Below are 21,593 nucleotides of genomic sequence, written 5' to 3' on the forward strand. Positions count from 1 at the left end.
ATGAATAAATGATGACCTTGCACAGGGCGTCAAATATGTTAATAAAAGGGCGTTATCATAAATGCTATCCCTCCCAAAAGGATATCAAATATGTACGTAAATATATCACACTTGTGTGAATCTCATGGTTCAAAAGTGTGGTTAGATGGCTATAAGAATTATTAATAATAAGAATCATTTAAATCTGGGGGCTGAGTTTCAATAATTTGCCGTCTTGCAAATTAAGTTGCTGGTTGTCCTTGTTGTTGAGGAAATGAGGGAGAAGGGCTGGTGGATCCAGGGTCCCCTCCTGGATGGAGCTGCTTCAGCAAGCAGGGTAGAAGAGAGAGAAAATCAGGGGGAAACTGATCGGTTTTATCAGGGGACCCCATGTGGAGTCACAGGTCCCTTGACCAATGAGTTGGTCCGTGGGTCGTAAAGGCCGAGCATTCTGGGAGGGAAGTTCTTCAGAGGACACAAAATGGTGGTGACCTGCCATTTTGTGAGTTGACTCAGAAAGCTGTTGCATTTAGTCCACAAATATTAAAGTCCACAAATGAACCCAAGATTCACCTGTGGTACGATCCCAACAGTGTAGTGAGCGGGAGGGTTTGTGGACCTGAACAACGGAGTACAGATAAGAAGGGGCTGTGCCCGTTGCTATTTTGGGCAAGAGACAAGGCTTTGAATTTGATGTGGGCTGTGACCGGGAGCCAGTGCAAAGAGATGAGGAGCGGAGTGACGTGCTCTTCTGGGCTGGTTGAAGACGTTCTGGATCATCTGCAGAGGCTTGGTGGTGCATGAAGGAAGACCAGTAGAGAGTTGCAGTAGTCTAAATGTGATAACACAAGGGCCTGAACCAGGAGTTGTGTCGATTGTTCTTAACAGTCAGTGTTTCTCCTGCAGTAAATGTGTTATTGTGTCATCTTGTGTGTGAATCTTTGTGCATCCTGGGGTCCCTAAACAGTCTGTGAGCTGCATAAATTGGGTCTAACTGGAAAGCTGAGACTTGTGGATTCAATGAGCCCAAAGTTCTTCATGTGTGATGATGTTAGTGAGTGAAACTTGAGCTCAGTGTGTAAAATTAGCTGCTGTGACGTCTAGGATAATCACAGCTCCATGACATTTTACAACCACAAACTAGAGACCTCAAGCATTCAGAGGATGGATGGCTGACACATTAGATTCACAATAAGGGGCTTTTTCAACACGTTAAAAACCAAACGAAACAAAGAAGAACAGTAATTCTGTTGTTTCAGGCTCATTTTTATTAGATAGACACATTTAAGCTTTAAACATAATTTTCCACATTTGTAAACAATTCAAACGTGAATGAAATCTCGATGTCAAAGAAACAAGACAATGTTTTACACATCAGCTCTCAGTGTTTCATTCTATAAAAGATCTTTAAATAAATCACACTGTGACTCATGGTGGATCCAAAATTATAATAATTTATAACCAGCATATAAACATGTAATAGAAAGTTAATAATATCATGTGTGTATCTGTCTGTTGTGTCTCAACAGATCATAAATTAATAGAAAGCAGCTGTAAATATATAAAACAATCTTCAGCTCACGCTGTTATAAAGCAGTTATTACATGTTATATTCAGTGCAGGAGACTTCTGAGTCTTTATGTCACATTATAAATATTTCTCCGCAGAAATCTCACAAATAAATCCTCAAAAAATAATGTTGAATCTGCAGAACCTCACAAGACAAACAGTGAAAATAAGAATGTTTGTTTTCTGCATAAAGTGCTGAAACGGCAAAATATAAAACAGAAAAAAATCTGGAATCAAAGTGAATATAGCAAAATGATTTTCATATTTCTGCAGGTTTGATGAAAATTGTCTTTGTCGTCTTCAGTCGGAACAGGTCACTGGGGGGAAGAGGTCAAAGGTCAAAGAAAATTAAAGATGAAGCTGAGGAGTATTAAAGATCTGAATGTTAAGTTTTTTTTCTCTCTTTTTTCTTCACAAATTAAACAAGTTGAAAGAAACAAACAGGGATGTTGTGAGGCGTGTGGCATGCTGTTGTGTTTACCAGTTTATTAACCAGATAACTAACCAGCTAACAGACCAGTGAACTAACCAGCCAACTGTCCAACTAACTCACCAGCGTGCTGTTGTGAGGCGTGCGGCGTGTTGTTGTGTGGCATGTTGTTGTAAGGCGTGTTGTTGTGAGGCGTGTTGTTGTAAGGCGTGTTATTGTGAGGTATGCTGGCGTGAGGCATATGGCGTGAGGCATATGGCGTGCTGTTGTGTGCCATGTTGTTGTGAGGTGTGTGGCGTGTTGTTATAAGGTGTGTTGTTGTGAGGTATGCTGTTGTGAGGCGTGTGGCGTGCTGTTGTGTGGCGTGTTGTTGTGAGGCGTGCTATTGTGAGACGTGCTTTTGTCAGGTGTGTGGCGTGCTGTTGTGAGGCATGTGGCGTGCTGTTGTGAGGCTTGTGGAGTGCTGTTGTGAGGCGTGTTGTTGTGTGGCATGTGGCGTGCTGTTGTGAGGCGTGTGGAGTGCTGTTGTGAGGCATGTGGCGTGCTGTTTTCAGGTGTGTGGCATACTGTTGTGAGGCGTGTTGTTGTGTGGCATGTGGCGTGCTGTTGTGAGGCGTGTGGCCTGCTGCTGCTCACCGTGCCGCTGTGTCCGGGGGCGAAGGTCACGCCCTTCCCGCCTCTCCCCTGAGAGCCGCTGCTGCTGCCGCTGACCGAGTTCTTCCTCATGATGCCTGAGTGACAAACAGACCAGAGGGTGTTCCATCAACGTGGCAAAACAAACCTTGGCTTCATTGAAAAAGCCTGGTTAGAATTAACACTGAACTTTCACTTCAGGCTAAAGCCATTTCACTAACGCAGCTCAGCCGAGTCTAGTAAGCACTAACTCAACCCAGGCTATACAAGCCAGCATTGTGCGCGAGCGGAGTATATAAGCAGCCCGTACTAATCAATCTTGGAACAGCTGGGAACAGCCAATAAGATGTCATAAAAGCTTTATAAAGAATATCAAGTGACGGTCACAAAAAGAGGTGAAAAACGTCGCTGTGTTTTCCTCGGTGGCCGAGCAAACAATGCTGTTGGAGCTTTATGAAGAATATAAAATGACGGCCACAATAACAGACAATACTACTGCCATTAACAGAGCCAGGGAGATGGTATGGCAAAAAAATTTGCAGACTGATAAAATGCACGAATAATTCAATCCTACTTAATGTGTTATTTGTAGTTGTTAATAAATTCACAATTAGATCACTAGATACAATAAGAGTAGCTATATTATCAGTAGGCTGGATAATAACAGCTGTATGTTCACAGTTAGGTGTAGGCTAAGTTCAGAGAACTCACAACTAAAATTAATTCACTGTAAATTGGCCTGACTTGGCGAAGTAACGATGTCCTATATTAATTATTCTGTTACATCTCAACAGTAGGAATCTGAACAGGCAAAAAGGGACTTGGACAAGTGAAAACGTAATAATGTTTGGGCTGATCTAAGTATACATTTACCACAGCAGAAAGTGGTTTAGACTGCATTTAATGTTTGTTTGTTTTTGTCTTAACAGCTAGAACAAAATGAATGAAAGGACTACTCAAAAACTTTTGCACACTTTTCTTAAATCATACATGTTTAGCTTTCAAATAAAGGGTTCATTCTAAAACAAAAGTTGCATGAATTAAACAACCGATTGACTGAAATAGGTGTGTGAATTCATGCCTCGTCACATTGTGAGAAAAAGTGTCTAAACCAGACTGTCACATAAATAAAAACAAAGTCTAAACTTTCCACGTGGACATGACAAAAGTGATGCGCGCCCGAACAGAAACTTGGCGGAACTGACTTTTGGGATATTGTTTTCGCCCATTGGGAATTATTTGACAAACAGCTAAAGTAAGCTGGACAATGAGCCTGCCCCGGAGCAAGCTTGTTCAGTGGTGTAAGTTACCATGGTTACTGAGCGGGGAGTCACATAAGCCACTTTGATGGAACGCATCTCTCACTTAAATTATCGAGGCTTATTTAAACAAGCCAGGCTTTTCCATAATCCACGCTGATAGAACACGCCTCAGAGGTCATTATAATAATAATAATTATTAATTAATTGTTTCTGTGTGCGTCCTCCCCACCTGCAGGGTGCGGCGCCTCCAGTCTCTGCAGGCTGTTTCTGCGCAGGGGGGGGAAGCTCCCGCTCTTGGAGAGGCGGCGCTGGCGCTGGTTCAACATGGCGGCCGGGGGGACGATGCCAGGGGGCGGGGCTTTACCCATCCTCACGTACAGCGCCTCGATCTCTTGCTTCTGATTGGCCTGCAGGTTCAGCACCTCCTCCAGGTGTCTGCCATTAAATGATTCATAGAAGAAGAATTTTATTGATTATCTTTGTTTTGTTCCATCATTAAGTTATTTTCATCAACGAATCACCTTTCACGGAGCTCCTCCAGCTCCACCCACATCTCCTCCTTCTCGCTCTCCGATTCGTCGGAGCTGACATACGGCGCCGAGCGGCTCCGTAATTGGCCGGAGCTGCCGGCTGGCCCCTCCCACAGGCTGAGGCTCAGTCTCTGCCCCGCCCCCCTCCTCCTCTCCTCTTCTTCTCCTCCTCTGGCCTCCGGGGAGACGCTCACCGTGCAGACACTGCTCTCCGATTGGCTACGCTCCTCTGTGCTGCTCTCAGAGCTCTCTGATTGGCTCGCCCTAGAGGGAGGTGGGGAGTGGGCGGTGGGTGTTGCCTGGCTGAGGGGGCGGGGCTCCAGGTGACGAACAGCTGGGGTGTCTTTAAAGGGCGTCACCTGGAAACGGCCGACAGTGAAGACCGGAGGATTCTTCACTGGAAGACAACAGAAGAAGAAGAGTCAGAGGAGGTGTGGTCGCTATGCTAACTAACCATCCAACTAACCAACTGACTAACCAGCTAACTAACCAGATAACTGACCATCCAACTAACCAGCTGAGTAACCAGCTAACCATCCAGCAGACCAACCAGCTGCTAACTAACAGCTAACTAACTAGCTGACTCACAGGCTGACAAACCAGCTGACTCACCAGCTGACTAACCAGCTAACTATCCAGCTAACTCACCAGCTGACTGACCAGCCTATTAACCAGATAACTAACCAGCTAGCTAACCATCCAACTAACCAGCTAACTAACCAGCTGACTAACAAGCTAATAACCAGTTGCTAACTAACCAGCTAACAAACTAGCTGACTCACCAGCTGACTAACCAGCTGCTAACTAACCAGCTAACTAACTAGATGACTCATTGGTTGACAAACCAGCTAACTAACTCTGATAACACCATGTTAGAGGGGAACGTGGAGATAAGTGGGGTCTGTCCTGATGTGATGCATAGGGCAGGAAGATAGGGCCACATTGAGACTTGCTGAAGAGTCAATGCTGGGAAATACTTCAAATATAAGTCGAGCGGAGTATTGTGTGGGTCTTGTTTGGCCAGCTCACCCATTAACTTAGTGCAATCCACAAAATTGCCACGACACTAACTATCCAACGAACCAGACAACTAACCAGCTAACTGTCCAGCTGACTAACCAGCTAACTAATCAGCTAACTATCCAGCTAACTCACAGCTGATTAACCAGCTAACTTACCAACTAACTAACCAGCTAACAAACCATCTTATTAACCTGCTAACTAACCAGCTGACTAACTAAAATAAAAAAAACATGAAATAATCTAAAAAATACAGTAAAATTTCCCCCCAAAACGTAAAATTACAACAACAAAAAAACAAAAAACACAAAAAAGACGTGAAATGGGTCAAAGGGCAGATGTATCACAGAGTCTTACCCTCCTGGATGGGGGACAGTCTAAGGGATGGCGAGACAGAGGAGGACATCTGGACACTGGGAGGACTGGGGGAACTGGGAGGACTGGGAGTCTCTGAACCTGTGAAGAAGATCAATGATGAGTCCTTCAGTCTGGTGTGATGTCACTTTGTGATGTCAGTAGGGACTCACCACGAGGGGGCGGAGCTTCACCGACCTTCAGCTGAACAGGACCGACAGCCTGAAATGAATGATTTTATTAGTGCCAGACTACAGATACCAGGTCCCTCTGACCCCACAGACTACAGAGACCAGGTCCCTTTGACCCCCTCCCAGACCACAGAGACCCACAGAAGCTCACCTGGTCCTGAGGTGTGCCAGGCATCCGGCCGGGTGGCGCCCCCTGCTGGCTGTTGGGGGTGGAGCCTGTCTGAGGGGTGGGGGGACTGAAGGACATCTGGGAGGAGAAAGGAGCAGGGAAGGAGGCCTGACTCGGAGGATGGAGCTTCGGGTTCAGGGATGGGGACATGGGGGGAGATAGGGGGGAGGGAAATGGGGGAGACAGGGGCTGGAGGTGGGGGTGAAAGCCCTGGTTGGGGGTCCCCGGTGGGGGCATGAAGGACTGGGCCACACTCATGGCAAGAGAAAAGACATTGGCCAGAGAGAAGATAGGCTGGTCAGGGGGGGGCCAGTGAGGAGGGGGGGGAGGGGGGGCTGAGGAAGATGAGGAAGGGGTGAGGAGGGACGGGGGGAGGCCAGGGGAGGGGGAGGTGTAGGGGGAGTAAGGGGGAGACGGGAGGTGATACTGAGGGGGAGGGGGGAAGGGGTCGGGGTCTGGGTGGGGGTACTGACGGGGGAAGGGGGGGAGCTCATGTGAGGAGGCTGGGGGGAGGGGGGGTATCAATAGTAAGTTTCTATCAACATCGTCATGAATCATTATAAACAAACAGAGAATAAGACGATTCTTTAACTTTCTAAAAGGTTAAATGGACCAGGACGCTTCCTTGAGTGATGCCACAACTTATTGCATTATTGTAATTAACTCTTCCTTTAATTTCTAAAACATGTTTAAAAATGACTAAATTTGAAAAAGGACCATGTGTTACATACCTGAGGAGGTGTGGAAAGACTGTGATCTCAGTGGTCTGACGGGGGGTGTGGCCTCAGGGTCGATGTAGAAGTCTCCGCCATTTAAAGGGGTGGGATCGGTATCCGTGATGTCTGATGAGAAAATGCATCAATTGATCATTGAGATATCTTGGCTGTGTAAAGATTTAATGATTTAATGTATCTATATTAACATACCATCATACCACAGATTTACCTTCTATACTTATTCATATTTGTAAACAATCTGCTAACAAGTTTGTTCTTGTCAAGTTTTTGTTATGAAACACAAAAATAAAACCAACAATTATTTTTTCTTTTTCTTCACAAAACTATTTTTTAACCCAAAAAAAGGTTTTTTATTTCCATTTTTGATATTCTATTTTGGAATTATTTTCAAATCTTTAAAGTAAAAAAAAAGTATGTAAAATAAAACTTCCAGGCAGAAGTGCTTATTCTGGTAAATGGGAATGGTAAAAAACCTGACATATTACTTTTTATAAAGTAACCAGCTAACTAACCAACTGCTAACTAACCGACTAACTAACTCACTAACCAGTTAACTAACCATCTAACTAACCATCTAACTAACCAGCTGACTAACCAGCTAACTATACAGCTGACTAACCATCCAACTAACCAGCTGACTAACCTGTTTACTAACCAGCTAACTAACCAGCTGATTAACTGGTTGACTAACTAGCTGACCAACCAGCTAACTTACCAACTGACTAACTAGCTAACTATCCATCCAAATAACCATCTGACTAACCAGCTAACTAACAAGCTGACTAACTAGCTGACTAACAAGGAAACTAACCTGTTGACAAACTAGCCAGCTGACTTACCAACTGACTAACCAGCTTACTAACTAGCTACTAGCTAACCAGCCAGATGACTAACCAGCTAACAAACCTTCCAACTAACCAGCTAAATAACCAGCTGACTAACCAGCTGACTGACCAGCTCCCTTGACCTGTGACCTCAAGTTAGCTGGATGAAAATGGTTCTCCAGTCTACAGACTAATATCTATTATTAAAGTTTCTGTCTTAAGAAGGAAAACATGTGATGAATCATAGCAAAGTTTCAGATGAATTAGTACATTTGTAATTGGTTTGCCTTCCTAAAATACTCCTGAACAGGTAAAGAGTTCTCATCCTGTTGGATCTGAGCTGAAAGTTTAGCTGCAGCTGATTTTATTTCGTAAACTTTAAAACAGTGTAAAGTAACTTTGTTTTTCTCACCAGGTAGTGAAGACGAGGACAGATTCCTGGAGAGGCCGGCTGCTGGCAGGCTCGGCTAAGGACAAAACAAAAAATAAATTAGGAATAAAATGTTGAACCAGAAAAAGAACACATTACTGATGGAACAGTCCGCGCTACATGCTGTAAAAGTCTATGATGTTATATATATACAATATATAATATATATATTGTATTATATATAGAAGTTCCTCTACACACACGTACGGCGCTCTCAGGCAGCGTGGAAGCATTCAGCTGAGATAACCTGTCGGAGTCAGCCACCTGCTGCTGATGCATCATAGACTCCGCCCTGTTGATGATGTCATACATGCGGAGGATGAACCCTTCTCGCTCTGACGCCGTGATGAAGTCTCTGTGGATCTGAACACACATCACAACATATTCAATGTTTTCATATGTTTCATCACAGCGAACGACCTGGACACAACATGAAAAGATTCAAAATAAAATATAAGTCTGTTCTAACTTCATCTTATTTTTCCGCCCTAACTTCGTCTTGTTTTTCCGCTCTAAGTTCGTCTTGTTTTTCCGCTTTAGGTTTGTCTTGTTTTTGTGCTCTAACTTCATCTTGTTTTTCCGCTCTAAGGTTGTCTTGTTTTTCCGCTCTAACTTCATCTTGTTTTTCCACTCTAAGTTTGACTTTTTTCCACTCTAGGTTCGTCTTGTTTTTCCGCTCTAGGTTTGTCTTTTTTTTCCCGCTCTAAGGCCTTTTTTCCCACTCTAAATTCATCTTGTTTTTCAGCTCTAACTGCGCCTTGTTCTTCTGCTCTAACTTCGTCTTTTTCTGTTGTTGCTTCTCACCATCACAGAGGCGATGTCCTCTGGATTGTCTCCGTCCAGGTCGAACTTAAACGCCACCATCTTATTGTCGTGAGTCTGCAGCTGACACTCCACAACCCGGTCCACCATGTCAGACACCTGAACGTACCACACATGCAGTAACACACAGTTACACACAGTAACACAGAAGCACACAGCATGTTATAAACAGTATATTAATGTGACATCTACAATGATGTCATGATGACATCACCCCGGTGATTCTCAGACGAGCCCTCGCTCTCCTCCTAAAATGCTTCGTCACTGCCCGTCTGGTCACTTCTTGGTTGCCCTTGTCTGATTGGCCGTCAGTGCCGTCACTCAAACCGGAGGTCACATCAGAGGTGCAGCTACACGACAGGAAGTGAAAAGACACAATTAAAAGTCAAACAATTTAATGTCAGACTTTATTTAATATGTCTACTTTGTCTCTGTGGGATAATTTTAAAAAAGTAGTAAAGGTGTGTGTGTGTGTGTGTGTGTGACCTGTCAATAGGTGAAGAGAAGCCACAGAAGGATCCAGATGGCTGCCGCTCGGCATTGTGGGACACAGCGATGCTCTGCACACAAACAGAAGGAGTCAGTTTGCTTCCCATGATGCACCGGGGCGAACGCAAGTCAGCAGCTTTAACATTCACATTGACTCCCCTGACTGTAAAAGTACAACAGACATTTTGGACATTCTCAACTGCTTCAACCTCACCCAACATGTAAATTTCCCCACCCACTGCCGTGGGCACATTCTGGACTTGGTTTGTTCCACTGGCCTCCATATAGACAACCTCTCACACACTGACCTCACCATCTGCGACCACCTGACCATCATCATGGACATCAATATTCCCAGCCCCCAACCCAGACAAAACCACACTCTAACCTTTCGCAAACTCAAGTCCCTCTGTCCAACCTCCCTCTCCACATGCATATCCAACACTATAGCTGACTCCACCCTCACTGAAAACACAACTCCAACGGACCTCGTCAACCTGTACACCCACACTCTGTCCACCTGCCTCAACCAGCTTGCTCCCATAAAAACAAAAAATGTCTCATTCACTCACTCTGCTCCCTGGTACACTCCCAAACTTCACCAACTAAAGAAACAGCGCAGAAAACTGGAACGCCTACACAAGAAAACTGGACTCACTGTTCACTACCAAACCTACAATGATCATATCCACCCGCACTCTGTTTTCTACTACAAACAAGCTCAAACCTATGGACCACATCTCACACTCCTTCACCCCGGAAAAATGCAATAACTTTATATAATTTTTTCACTCAAAATGACAACATTCACAGCCAGCTTGCCACCTCCTCCTCTGCCAGCCTCAACCCAAAACCTTCACCTCCTTTACTAACAAACCATAGTCTTTCTCCCTTCTCATCCATAACTGCATCTGACCTTTCCAACATTCTCTCAAGCATTAAACTCCCCACCTGCCCCCTGGACCCCATTCCCTCCATCCTCGTCAAAGCTTGCCCCCCTGTCTCACCCCACTCATAACTGGCATTGTAAACTCCTCCCTCACCTCTGGTACGGTTCCCTCCTGTTTCAAGTTTGCTGCCATCATACCCATCCTCAAGAAGCCTGACCTGGAGCCTGATAACCCTCGCCATCACCCTGGATCCAACTCTCTCCTTCATATCCCACATCAAGAACATCACCAAAACAGCCTTCTTTCACCTCCGCAACATTGCACGCCACAATCCAGACTCACTCCACGCCTTCAAAAATCAACTCAAAACCTTTTCAAGACACCTTACAAGACCTGAACTCATAACCTCTCATCTCTCTCTCATTTTGTGTTTGTGTGTGTCTCAATTCTGTTATGTTAAGCGACTTTGAGTACCTTTTAAAAGCGTTATAAAAACCAAATGCATTATTATTGGCTGAAGCTCTCTGACCTCCAGAGGGCGACAGAGCTGCAAACTTTATCTGGAAATCTTCTTTGGCTGCTTTATTAACAAATCAGACAAAAAAACTTTCCTGCTGCTTTTATAGGATCAAACAACAACTTATTATTTTAATATGTGTTTCATAAATAATTATAAATGAGTGTCAGCGCCCCCTGTAAGGCCGCCCTCTGCTCACCTTGGGGAAGCGCAGCACAGGAAGGGGTGGAGCTTTAGGGTGAGCCCTGGTCACAGGAGAAGGAGCCCAAGGTTGAGGGGTTTCCTGAGCCACCGGAGCAGGGGCGGGGCCAGAGGGGAGGGGGGAGTGGTGAGTGACGGGAGGGGGCGTGGTTTCGACCTTCTCCGGGACACCTGAGGAGCTGAAGGAGCTGTCCGGCTCCCAGTCCCCTGCACAAATATTACAATAACATAATAAATAAAATGAATAAACAAAAACAAATAATCAATATTTAAAGATAAAAGTTTAAATATTAATACATTGACAAACATCATAACACTAACATGTGGCTGAGGAGTGGGAGGCGTGGGAGGCCGCCTTGTCGTCCTCCTCATCTCCTCCCGTCCTGCTGGACACGCTGCTGATCCCAGAGTCCACCGGGCTGCTGCTCGATGATGTCACTGTTGCTGTGGGCGTGGCTTGTATCCAGGCGGGAGGGGCGTGGTCCTGCTGGGAGTTGAAATGAAGTTTTTTTATTTTTTTTTTTATTTTTATTTATTTATTTTTTTTTTTAAGATTATTTTTTTGGCATTTTACATGCTTTATTGAAAGAGAGAGACAGATAGAAAGGGGGTGACAGAGGGGAGGACATGCGGCAAAGGGAGCTCAGGCCGGATTCGAACCCGGCTCCACCGCAGCGAGGACTGTAGCCTCTATACATGGGGCGCCTGTGTAACCCAGTACGCTACGGACCACCCGAGTTGAAATGAAGTTGATTTGTTTGATGACAAAAGATTAAAAAACCCAAAAGCCTCACATTTTCCGATCTTTGCCAGCAGGAGGCGCTGTCCTGCTTCAAACTCACCTGATTGGCTGGTGGCCCAGCAGCAGGTCTCTGATTGGAAGGTTCAGTCAGCTGGGGGGCGGGGTCCTCCTCAGTCACTGCGTCCTCCTGCAGGCGGCGCAGTTTCTCCCGCTGCCGCTTTATGACTGTCACTCGGTGTCTAATCGTCTTGGCGACCACCTTATAGTCCGCCTCGCACACAAACCCCAGCACCACCTGAGAGACACACAGACAGGTGAGACTGCCCGCCGCATCATAACTGTGATGTCATCAGTGCAGTGGTGCGGGTACGTCTACAGTAACACACAGTAACACAGTAACACAGTGATGATATCAGCACGGCGGTGCGGGTACCATCTCCACAGCGACCTCCTCCGGGACGTCTTTGTACAGTTCGAACAGGAACTCGATGGCGTTGTTGTCTTTGTATTTCCCGTGCAGCTTCTTGTTGTGGTCCATCCGAAGCCAAAGCTTCAGCGCTGCCTTGGAGCCGTCGTCCTCCTCCGCCAGGTCCACGTGGACGCCCAGCTGCTCCTGGAAGAACCGCAGATCCAGCAGGTCCTGGATTGTAAACCTGCGGCGGGAAAACAACGAGACGATCAGAACCGGCTGAGGTCCGGATCACATTTCATAGATCTGGACGATCGATTGTCACCTCTCTCTGCTGTCAGTCCGGATGCAGCCTTCGATGATCTCCTTCAGCTCTGGGACTTTTACTTTGGAGAAACTGTCGGGTTTTATTCCCTGAGTGAAACAAACAGTCAAACATATGACATAGACAGTAAACTGGCAGCGCTCCGGGGGGCGCAGACTTACGTTGGTGACCTTGCGGTAGATCTGGGCGGCGTTCTGACACTCGGAGTACGGATACTCGGACGTGGCCATCTCCAGGATGCACATGCCGAAGGCGTAAACGTCCACAGCCTCGTCGTACTTCTCCTCGTACATCTCTGGAGCCATGAACTCCGGGGTCCCTGAACGCATCACAACGGTAACTTTAACCCTCTGGGATTACTTTAATTTATGACCCTTTCAGACCCTCCCCGCTGAAAATATCTACTTCCAAAAACCCTTTTAATGCCATTTTGATTACATGATGTCACTGTTTTTCTAAGAAAAAACACACAAAAATGTATTTATTTTACATATAATAAATAATTTTTGGCTGGGGCACTGTTTTTATCACAGCCTTAGATAGTCAAAGATTAAGAACAAAATTGATTTTGATGCATTTTTAGATTTCAGATTTAAAATGTAAAAACCCCTTTTATGGCCACGTAATGGCGGACATTTCCCTTTAAAAAAACGCTATAAAAATATTATTTTATATATATTTTTTTCAACTTTTTTGGGTTAAATCTTTCAACCAACTTCAGTCCTGATCAAAGCTATCAAATGTAAAAAAATTGACGTGTATATATATATATATATATAAATATATATATAAAATATATATATATATATATAGATATATATATATATACATATATATGTATATATATATATATAAATATATATATATACACGTCATATTTTTTTTACAGCCGACATTAAAAAGAACAAAACAAAACATAAGTAAAAAGGATATCCAGTTTGTCATTAATCACAGAAACTGACTCCAGGCATTACCTACCAGCAAGACTCCAAGGCTGTAATAGTTTCGATATATCGGTTTAAAAATGTGTCAACATTTTTTTTTCGTTTTTAGATTATTTTTTTGGCATTTTTTTGCTTTTATTGAAAGTTATAGATTTAAAGGGGGTGATAGAGGGGAAGACATGCGGCAACCTGGCTCTGCCGCAGCAAGGACTCAGCCTTCATGGTAAGCGCTCTACCAGTGTGAGCCACCAGGACGCCCCGAATGTGTCATATTTTTATAGTGGTTTTTGAAAATAGACATATCTGCCATCAAGTGGCCATGAAGGGGTTTTTACATTTTAAATCTGACACAAAAACTAAAAATGCATCAAAATCAATTTTGTCACAAACATATTTAAAAACCAATGCCCCAGCCAAAAATAATTTATTATCTGGAAAATAACTACATTATTGTGTTTTTTCTTTGAAAAACAGTGACATCATGTAATCAAACATTTAAAGGGTTAAATCCTCAAAATCTTTGAATGTTTGGTACTTTTGAGTAGGGCGGAAGTTGTTTGGGAGATTTATGCAGAAAAAAGTAGAAAAAATATTAATCTGTAAAATTTTCATAGCGTTTCTTTGGAAGTGGACATTTTCAATGGGAAGGGTCTCCGTGCTCGCCGCTCTCTTACCGATGACGCTCTTGGCGAACGAAGCCTTCTTGAGCGTGGCGAGGCCGAGGTCTCCGATCTTGACGGAGGCGTTCGGCCCTGTGATGAAGACGTTGTCGCACTTGAGGTCTCGGTGCAGGATGGGGGGGCAGCGTGAGTGCAGGAACTGCAGACCCTTCAGTATCTGGAAGCTCCAACTCTGTAACAGCTTCAGCTTCATCTGACGGAACCTGCGCAGGTACCTGAAACACACGGGCCCTCATTTATCAAAGGAGCGTGGAAACGAGCATGGAAACGAACGAAGATCTGAGCGTATATATTTCGTCTTACGACAGGGTTCATGTGTGATTTATCAAACGGTCGTATCTCTCCAATCACAGCGTAAAAATGATCGGCTGTTGATAAATGTGGCGGCCCCCCAAAGCCAGCTTTATTAGCAACATGCACCGTTACAAATAACAACAAGAGCGCAATACACATTTTACAGAAATACGCAGCGACGGAGGTTTATGAAATAAAAGTAATTATAGTTATATACTCAAACAAGTTCAGTGAATATTTTACATTCAGAGCACAGACTTAAACATTTTCACAGCTTTTTGGTTTAAGGAAGTAAACAATGTTTTAAAGTAAGTTTTAATTCTAAAAGAAGAGGAATTTCTCAGAACCAGAAAGTGAAACGCTGACGTCCAACAGCTGCAAAACAACAAACTTGTTTTGTTTGGCAGCATAAAAAGTTAATTCTAAGGAAATCAGTGGTGCTGTCAGCAGAGTAGCGGACCATTAAACTCCCGGCGAGGTTTGAGTAATTAATTTATACATTGTGATATATAAAGCCTAATAATATATATAATATCCAAATATTGTTGTTATTATTATGATGGAGATATATTATTCACCTCTTTACATTTACTAATAATGATGTCCTAGTCAGAGGAGCGTATGGCAGGGCTGATTGGAATGTTTCTATTTTTATACCTGTGGTGAAGGAGAGGCTGACGCTCCGGTGTACAGCAGGATAACGGTAAATAGCAGAAGACAAAAACATTTAATAGCCTCGGCACTTATTCTGATTAAAGAATTTCACGGTTGCAGGGTGTATTTATTTTAAATTATGTTTTAATGATAAATGATGTAGTCTAAACATGTTTTGCTTTGTCACCATTAAAAATCAAAACACCACAGAGTTTTATCAGCTCCAGGCATCGATACAATAGTCTAAGATCAATTCTACGACTCAGACGTGTGGACTTCACGCTGACTCAAATTTGCGTACACGAGCTGAGAGCAGATGTGAGATCTGATCGTACCCTCCGCTCACGTCCAAATTGATAAATGCCGAGCCTTGCGTAGAAATGATCTTACGCCCACTTTATGCTCACTTTCTGTCGTACGCTCGTTTGATAAATGAGGGCCACGGACTCGGCTGAGAATGGGACGTTCAGGGACTCGGCTGAGGGTGGGACATCCAGAGATGCAAGTTAAATGTTGTGGTGTGTTCAAGGACTTAAATGTCATGGTGTGTTCAGGGACTTATTAAATGTCATGGTGTGTTCAGGGACTTATTAAATGTTGTGGTGTTTTCAGGGACTCAAATGTCGTGGTGTGTTCAGTGACTTATTAAATGTGGTGGTGTTTTCGGGGACTTATTAAATGTTGTGGTGTGTTCAAGGACTCAAATGTCGTGGTGTGTTCAGGGACTTATTAAATGTTGTCGTGTCTTCAGGGACTTATTAAATGTTGTGGTGTGTTCAGGAACTTATTAAATGTTGTCGTGTGTTCAGGGACTTGAATGTGGTGGTGTGTTCAGGGAGTCAAATGTCTTGGTGTGTTCAGGAATATTTTGAAAAAAGAAAAAGCTACAATCAATAGAAAATGTACAGTAAACGCAGGTAAAGATCTGGTTCTGGTTTTTGTGGACTCACGTCTTCAGGGTCCCTGACGTCATGAGCTCCGTCACCAGGATGGTACATTTGTGGCCCCTCAGCGTGGACTTCCAGGAGTCGAAGAAGCGTACGATGTTGGGGTGCTGCAGAGCCTTCAGCATCTCCACCTCCTCAGTGAACCTCTGCCGCTCCGCTTTCGTCAGGCGGTGAGTCTGAGGGTTGTCATCATCAGATATTACAGTTATTCATTTATCGATAATGCACTGACGGAACACAGTAAACACCTGACAGCCCACATGAAGGGCACTGAGCCCACAGAGAGTTCTGATATATTGTGAATCCCATTGTTGGCTCTGAAACTCAAGTTTTCTTTAAGAGATCACCAACAATCTGTTTATAATAAAAAGAAACTGGAAAAACATTTAGACTATCGTCAGAGTTTGAACTTTCCGGTGGTCCATGAACGCATCATCTGTAATAAAAAGTGACTAAAACTTGTGTTAAATGTTGATATTTGAGTCAGAATCTCTTTATTCTACATGTGTCATTTAAAATTAAAAATGTGTTTGCACTAACCAGATCCTGTTAAAAACATTAAATTCTGCTCCTCAGAGACACTGTGAAGACATGATTGATTCTGCTGAGACCAACGGTCATGTGACAAATATTCACTGAAAATCTTATTACACAGAGCAGAGAGAAGAGGACAGGAGAGGTTATTTACACAGAGCAGAGAGAAGAGGACAGGAGAGGCTGTTTACACAGAGCAGAGAGGAGAGGACAGGAGAGGCTGGAAACATGACGTTACTTCAAGATGCAGAGAAAACTGTTTTTTGTGGGCACTTGGAAAAGTGTTTCTAACAAAATTCTGTTAAATTCACATTTTTAAAGAATTTATGTGTGTTGCAGTGTGTTGCAGTATGTGTTTGTGTGTCTGTATTTGTGTGTGCGTGTGTGTGTGCGTATGTGTGTGTGTGTGTGTGTGTGCACGCGTATGTGTGTGTGTGTGTGTGTGTGTGAGAGATAAAGTATAAACGGTGACTCAGCAGTTTGTGTGATGACAGCATGTGATATCTGATTGGACAGACGGCTGCTGGTTGATGTTGATAAAAAAGCTCTCTCTCTCTCACACACACACACACACACACACACACACACACACACACACACACACACACACAGTTAATGAGGTCAGAGTTCACTGTGTGTGTGTTTATGGTTGTAATGTTTTTCAGTTCATTGTGTTCAGGAAGAACTTCTGGATCTGAACTTTAAATATTTATTATAAATAAAAGGAAAAAGTGAATATGAATTTTAAACTTATTAAAACAATAAAAAAATATTTTTTCTAATTTGTAATTATTACTTATGAATAATTATTTATCTTCTTAGTTTAATTTTTTATTGTATTTGTGTGTGTTTGTGTGTGTTTGTGTGTGTTTGTGTGTGCGTGCTGCTCATTTCCCATGATTGTCTGCAGTAATGTGACACATCCGACTGATAACAGTCACACTGCTCTCTGGAACATATAAAACATATCAAATATATAATCTATATAATCCATGCGTCCTGCAGCTGGAGTCAAACAATCACAACAACTCAGACAGAAGAACATGAAAGAAAGTTGAATTTCCCTGAAAAAAAATAAAAACAGCAACACTGTCTGACTAAGAGCTTCAGTTGAACCTGAAGCACACACACACACACACACACAGATTTGAAGTGACACAGTAGTTTATAATAGTGTATTATTGATCATGTTAAACTGTGAAGGGTGTAGTTGTGTAGCTGTACCAGCAGCTTGCACCAGGCCACCTCCAGCGTGTTCTCCGTGTAGTTGTGTAGCTGTGTAGCAGTAGTTGTGTAGCTGTGGTTGTGTAGTTGTGTGTAGCTGTGGTTGTGTACCTGCAGCTCGCACCAGGCCACCTCCAGCGTGTTCTCCGTGTAGTTGTGTAGCCGTAGTTGTGTAGTTGTAGTTGTGTAGCCGTAGGTGTGTAGTTGTGTAGTTGTGTAGTTGTGTGTAGGTGTGTACCTGCAGCTCGCACCAGGCCACCTCAAGCGTGTTCTCTGTGTCCAGACCTTTGTAGACAGTCTTGAAGGATCCTCGTCCGATCTCGATGTTGAACTTGAGGAAGCGTCCGTCTGGAGATGACGCCACTGCCTGCGTCTCCTCCTCCTCCTGTTGCCACGGTAACGAGCCCGCCAGAGGCTCCTCCCCCGAGTCCGAGCTCAGCATCCGATTGGCCATGCTCGCTTCCTCTTTTTCTTCCTCCTCTTCTTCTTTTTCTTCTTCGGGGGTCTTCTTGGTCCCGCTGGCGGCGCCAGGCAGCATGATGTTCCGCCTTCTCGCTGTGATGTCACATGAGAGGGAGGAGCTAAATTGTAAGCAAAGCAGAATGGTTACACCAAGACATAAATAAAACAGTCACAGTAGAAGAAACACAAGAGTTATTACAGGATCAATGAGCTGATTTCTCTTTAAAGGGACTTGAAGAGTTAAAGACTTGTCAGGTTCGTCCTTCTGGACGTGGTTCCAGGTAGAAGGGGTTCAGGTCTGACTCTGGACCTGCATCATGCTGGCTGAGCTTTCTAACATGTAAACACAAACATGTAGCAAAGTCCAAGAACAGATTAATAATAAAGTCAGTAAGAGAGTCTATGTATGTCTCAAACTGAACCTGGAAAAGACTGAGCTACTTTTCCTCCCAGGGAAGGGCTCTACCCCCATTGACCTCCACATCATTGTCCAGAACACAGTGGTTGCCTCCACCGAGACCTCTAAAAACCTTGGTGTGACTCTCGACAACAAACTGTCTCTCACTGCAAACACCACCGCTACCACCAGATCCTGCAGATTCTTGCTGCATAACATCAGAATCTGCCTGTTTCTCAGCCAGAAGGCAGCACAAGTCCTGGTCCAACAAGTTCTCCAACATAAACGGCAGAAGAGGTCTTGTGTCAGTACCAGTAATTACGGCACGTAGGCACCTATCACGGATTGTGGTACAACGGCGTGTAGTAGAAATAGCACACATGTATGGCCTGTTTTTGATTAATGTAACTTACGAAAACAACGTAACTTAAGTTAAAATGGTTTACTTTTGTTTCACTCAGGACGTGAACCCCACTCTCCAGGTGAAAGTCCACTGCTTGTTGGACCCATCCATCACCCCGTCCTCCAACCGAAAGCAGGAATCCCCCCTTTTAAACTTTGCTTGGCTGTCAATCACTACTACGTCAGCAAGATTGCGGCAGGACGATACAGTGGACGGTGAAATTCATAAACATGGCTTGTTTTTCACTGCCTGTACACACAACCTATACTGACGTTTTGACATGAGGAAAGGCTGGTTGGTCATCTCACGCCTGGACTACTGCAACTCCCTCATGGCAGGTCTGTCTGCCAAAGCCATCCAACCTCTGCAGCTCATCCAGAATGCAGCTGCTCGATTGGTCTTCAATCAACACCACTCCTCCCTCCACTGGTTACCAGTGGCTGATATGCTTCAAGACTCAGCTCTGGTGTACTCCGCTGCAAATAGTTCAGGCCAAGCTTACATCCAGGATCTGGTCAAACCCTACTATCCTGCCCGTCCTCTCCGCTCTGCATCAGCCAAACAGCTGGAGACTCCCACCCTACAAGGGTCAACTCGCCTCAAAACCTCTTCCAGACTTTACTCTGTCCTGGCACCCAAATAGTGGAACGAGCTCCCCTCCGACATCAGGACAGCCTAGACATCTTCCACTGCAGGAGACCTACCTCTTCAACAATACCTCTGCTAAGTCATGGTCGCTAATTTAAAATAAATAAACAAAACAAGCCCTTCTTCTTCAGCGTATAGCACTCCTGTAGCGGTTACAGTTGGCTCTTAAAGTTCTGTTCTTACTTGGTTCCTGTGGTCTGAGGCTTGTACCATCAGGTTGAATTACTTACTGCAAGTCACTTTGGACAAAAGAGTCAGCTAAATTACATGAAATGTAATGTAATGTAATGTCTCCAGAAATGAACGATGTGTGACAGCATTTCAGGAACAGAGATGTAATAAAACACAGAGCTCAGTTTAAACAGGTCTCCAGAGTACAACAATCGTTAATAGTTCTGGTAATCAGATGTTTTCAAACTTGCAATGAAAAACATGATTTATTTGGGGAAAAAAAGCTCAATTTCAATTTCAGTTATTAATAATAACATAACAACAACAACAACAACAACAACAACGATAGTAATAACAGATATTTAAAACAGCTGATTGTAGGAGAGTTTTAATACTATATGAGTGTGTGTGTGTGTGTGTGTGTGTGTGTGTGTGTGTGTGAGAGTACTCACTGACAGTGAAGAGGAACTGAAGGCGAATAAAACTTTCCTTTTCTTCTTCTTCGTATGTGTGTGTGTGTGTGTGTGTGTGCGGGTCTCGGGCTGCAGCGTCACTGTGACAGCTCGCGGTCCTCTATCAGCTGCGGACAGACGGCTCGGCCGCAGTAAGCCCCGCCCCCCGACACCTGTCACCTGTAGTGACACCGGAAACACGTCATCATCAACTCATTTTAGAGTTTCAATATTATTATAATCATTATTATTATTATTTTTATTTTCAGTACTATTATTATTATGATTATTATTATGAGTGTTGGTATTAAATGTTATATGTTCTACAGTTATGTCGTTACTTACATAATTGTGTATTTTTATTATTTCAATTTTTATTTAGCAATTTAAAAATATTATTTTAAGCTTTTAATTTATGATCTTTTATTAAATAAATGTATTATTCACTATATGAATTAATTATACTTGTTTTTGTAACGTTTTTATTATTTTACCATATTGATTTTTTCTTGAATTATTATTATTATTATTATTATAATTATATATGCTGTGCTTTTTTTAAACACCTTGTTATTAAATTACTTTTATTTATGTTGTAGCTATTAAAACATTTTAATGAGAGGATGTAAAGTGAATTATTGATATTAACTCAACAGTATTCTTCATTATTTCCTTTTATTATTATATATGTATTATAATAACAGTAAATCATGAATAATATTGGATTAAAAACACAAGCGCGCGCACACACACACACACACACACACACACACACACACACACACATATATATGCATATATATATTTTTTTAATCCAATATTATTCAATATTTGTTTGATGTATTTTTAATAACAATAATAATAATAATAATAATTAATAAATGATGTAGATTTAACATCGACTGCATTATTTACATTTATTGTATTAAACCAATTTATTTATTTTGTTGATTGACTGACGTGATGTGACGTCGCCAGCAGAGTCACGTGACACTTCTACTGTTCTGGAGCTCCGAGGGTCACGTGAGTCACGGCTCGTCTTTCTTTTATTTTTAGGGACCGAGCACTAACGGTGCAAGGACCCTATTGATATTGGTCTGTCTATTATTCTTCTTTTTCCCAAAAGTAAATCGCCTTTTCGGGGGCTTTATCATATTCAAAAACTCACCATTTTTGGAATGAACATAAATCTTCGCTGAAATTTACGTATCCTAATGGTCCCAGGAATGGGCGTGGCAAAATGACTCAACAGCGCCCCCT

The 21,593-nt window shown here is 43.2% G+C and overlaps 1 protein-coding gene across 7 annotated transcripts; it reads right to left on the reverse strand.

Annotated features, from left to right (window-relative positions):
* Window positions 1-1,230: 1,230 nt before the first annotated feature.
* On the reverse strand, window positions 1,231-20,799 carry LOC131982744 (serine/threonine-protein kinase WNK4-like). Of its 7 annotated transcripts, none has more exons than XM_059347327.1 (23): window positions 20,334-20,799; window positions 18,039-18,355; window positions 16,046-16,218; window positions 14,142-14,362; window positions 12,685-12,842; window positions 12,524-12,612; window positions 12,223-12,442; window positions 11,890-12,084; window positions 11,369-11,534; window positions 11,046-11,254; window positions 9,437-9,510; window positions 9,165-9,300; window positions 8,933-9,049; window positions 8,336-8,491; window positions 8,111-8,165; window positions 6,869-6,979; window positions 6,120-6,640; window positions 5,951-5,999; window positions 5,781-5,879; window positions 4,395-4,800; window positions 4,103-4,308; window positions 2,615-2,709; window positions 1,231-1,865 (listed from the first exon to the last, which is right to left on the reverse strand). In XM_059347327.1, the coding sequence occupies exons 2-23, from the start codon at window positions 18,336-18,338 to the stop codon at window positions 1,863-1,865; spliced, it is 3,759 nt and encodes a 1,252-aa protein (XP_059203310.1). In that variant the 5' UTR covers window positions 18,339-18,355; window positions 20,334-20,799; the 3' UTR covers window positions 1,231-1,862. The 7 variants fall into 7 exon arrangements, with proteins under 7 accessions (XP_059203310.1, XP_059203307.1, XP_059203306.1 ...); XM_059347324.1 differs by having other exon boundaries at window positions 18,039-18,381; XM_059347323.1 differs by lacking the exon at window positions 20,334-20,799 and adding an exon at window positions 19,335-20,286 and having other exon boundaries at window positions 11,369-11,531.
* Between the last annotated feature and the right edge of the window lie 794 nt (window positions 20,800-21,593).

The sequence above is a fragment of the Centropristis striata genome, chromosome 13 (assembly GCF_030273125.1).
Source record: "Centropristis striata isolate RG_2023a ecotype Rhode Island chromosome 13, C.striata_1.0, whole genome shotgun sequence".
In the NCBI taxonomy this organism is placed as follows: Eukaryota; Metazoa; Chordata; class Actinopteri; order Perciformes; family Serranidae; genus Centropristis; species Centropristis striata.

Bases quoted from the DNA above. Each gene is read 5' to 3' on its own strand.
- LOC131982744 (XM_059347322.1), bottom strand. From the start codon at position 19,365: ATGACCAACCAGCCTTTCCTCATGTCAAAAC. The intron at 6,641-6,868 runs GTATGTAACACA...CCCTCCCCCCAG, and splicing joins GTCTTTCCACACCTCCTCAG to CCTCCTCACATGAGCTCCCC. The intron at 4,801-5,780 runs GTAAGACTCTGT...GTTGTCTTCCAG, and splicing joins ACTGTCCCCCATCCAGGAGG to TGAAGAATCCTCCGGTCTTC.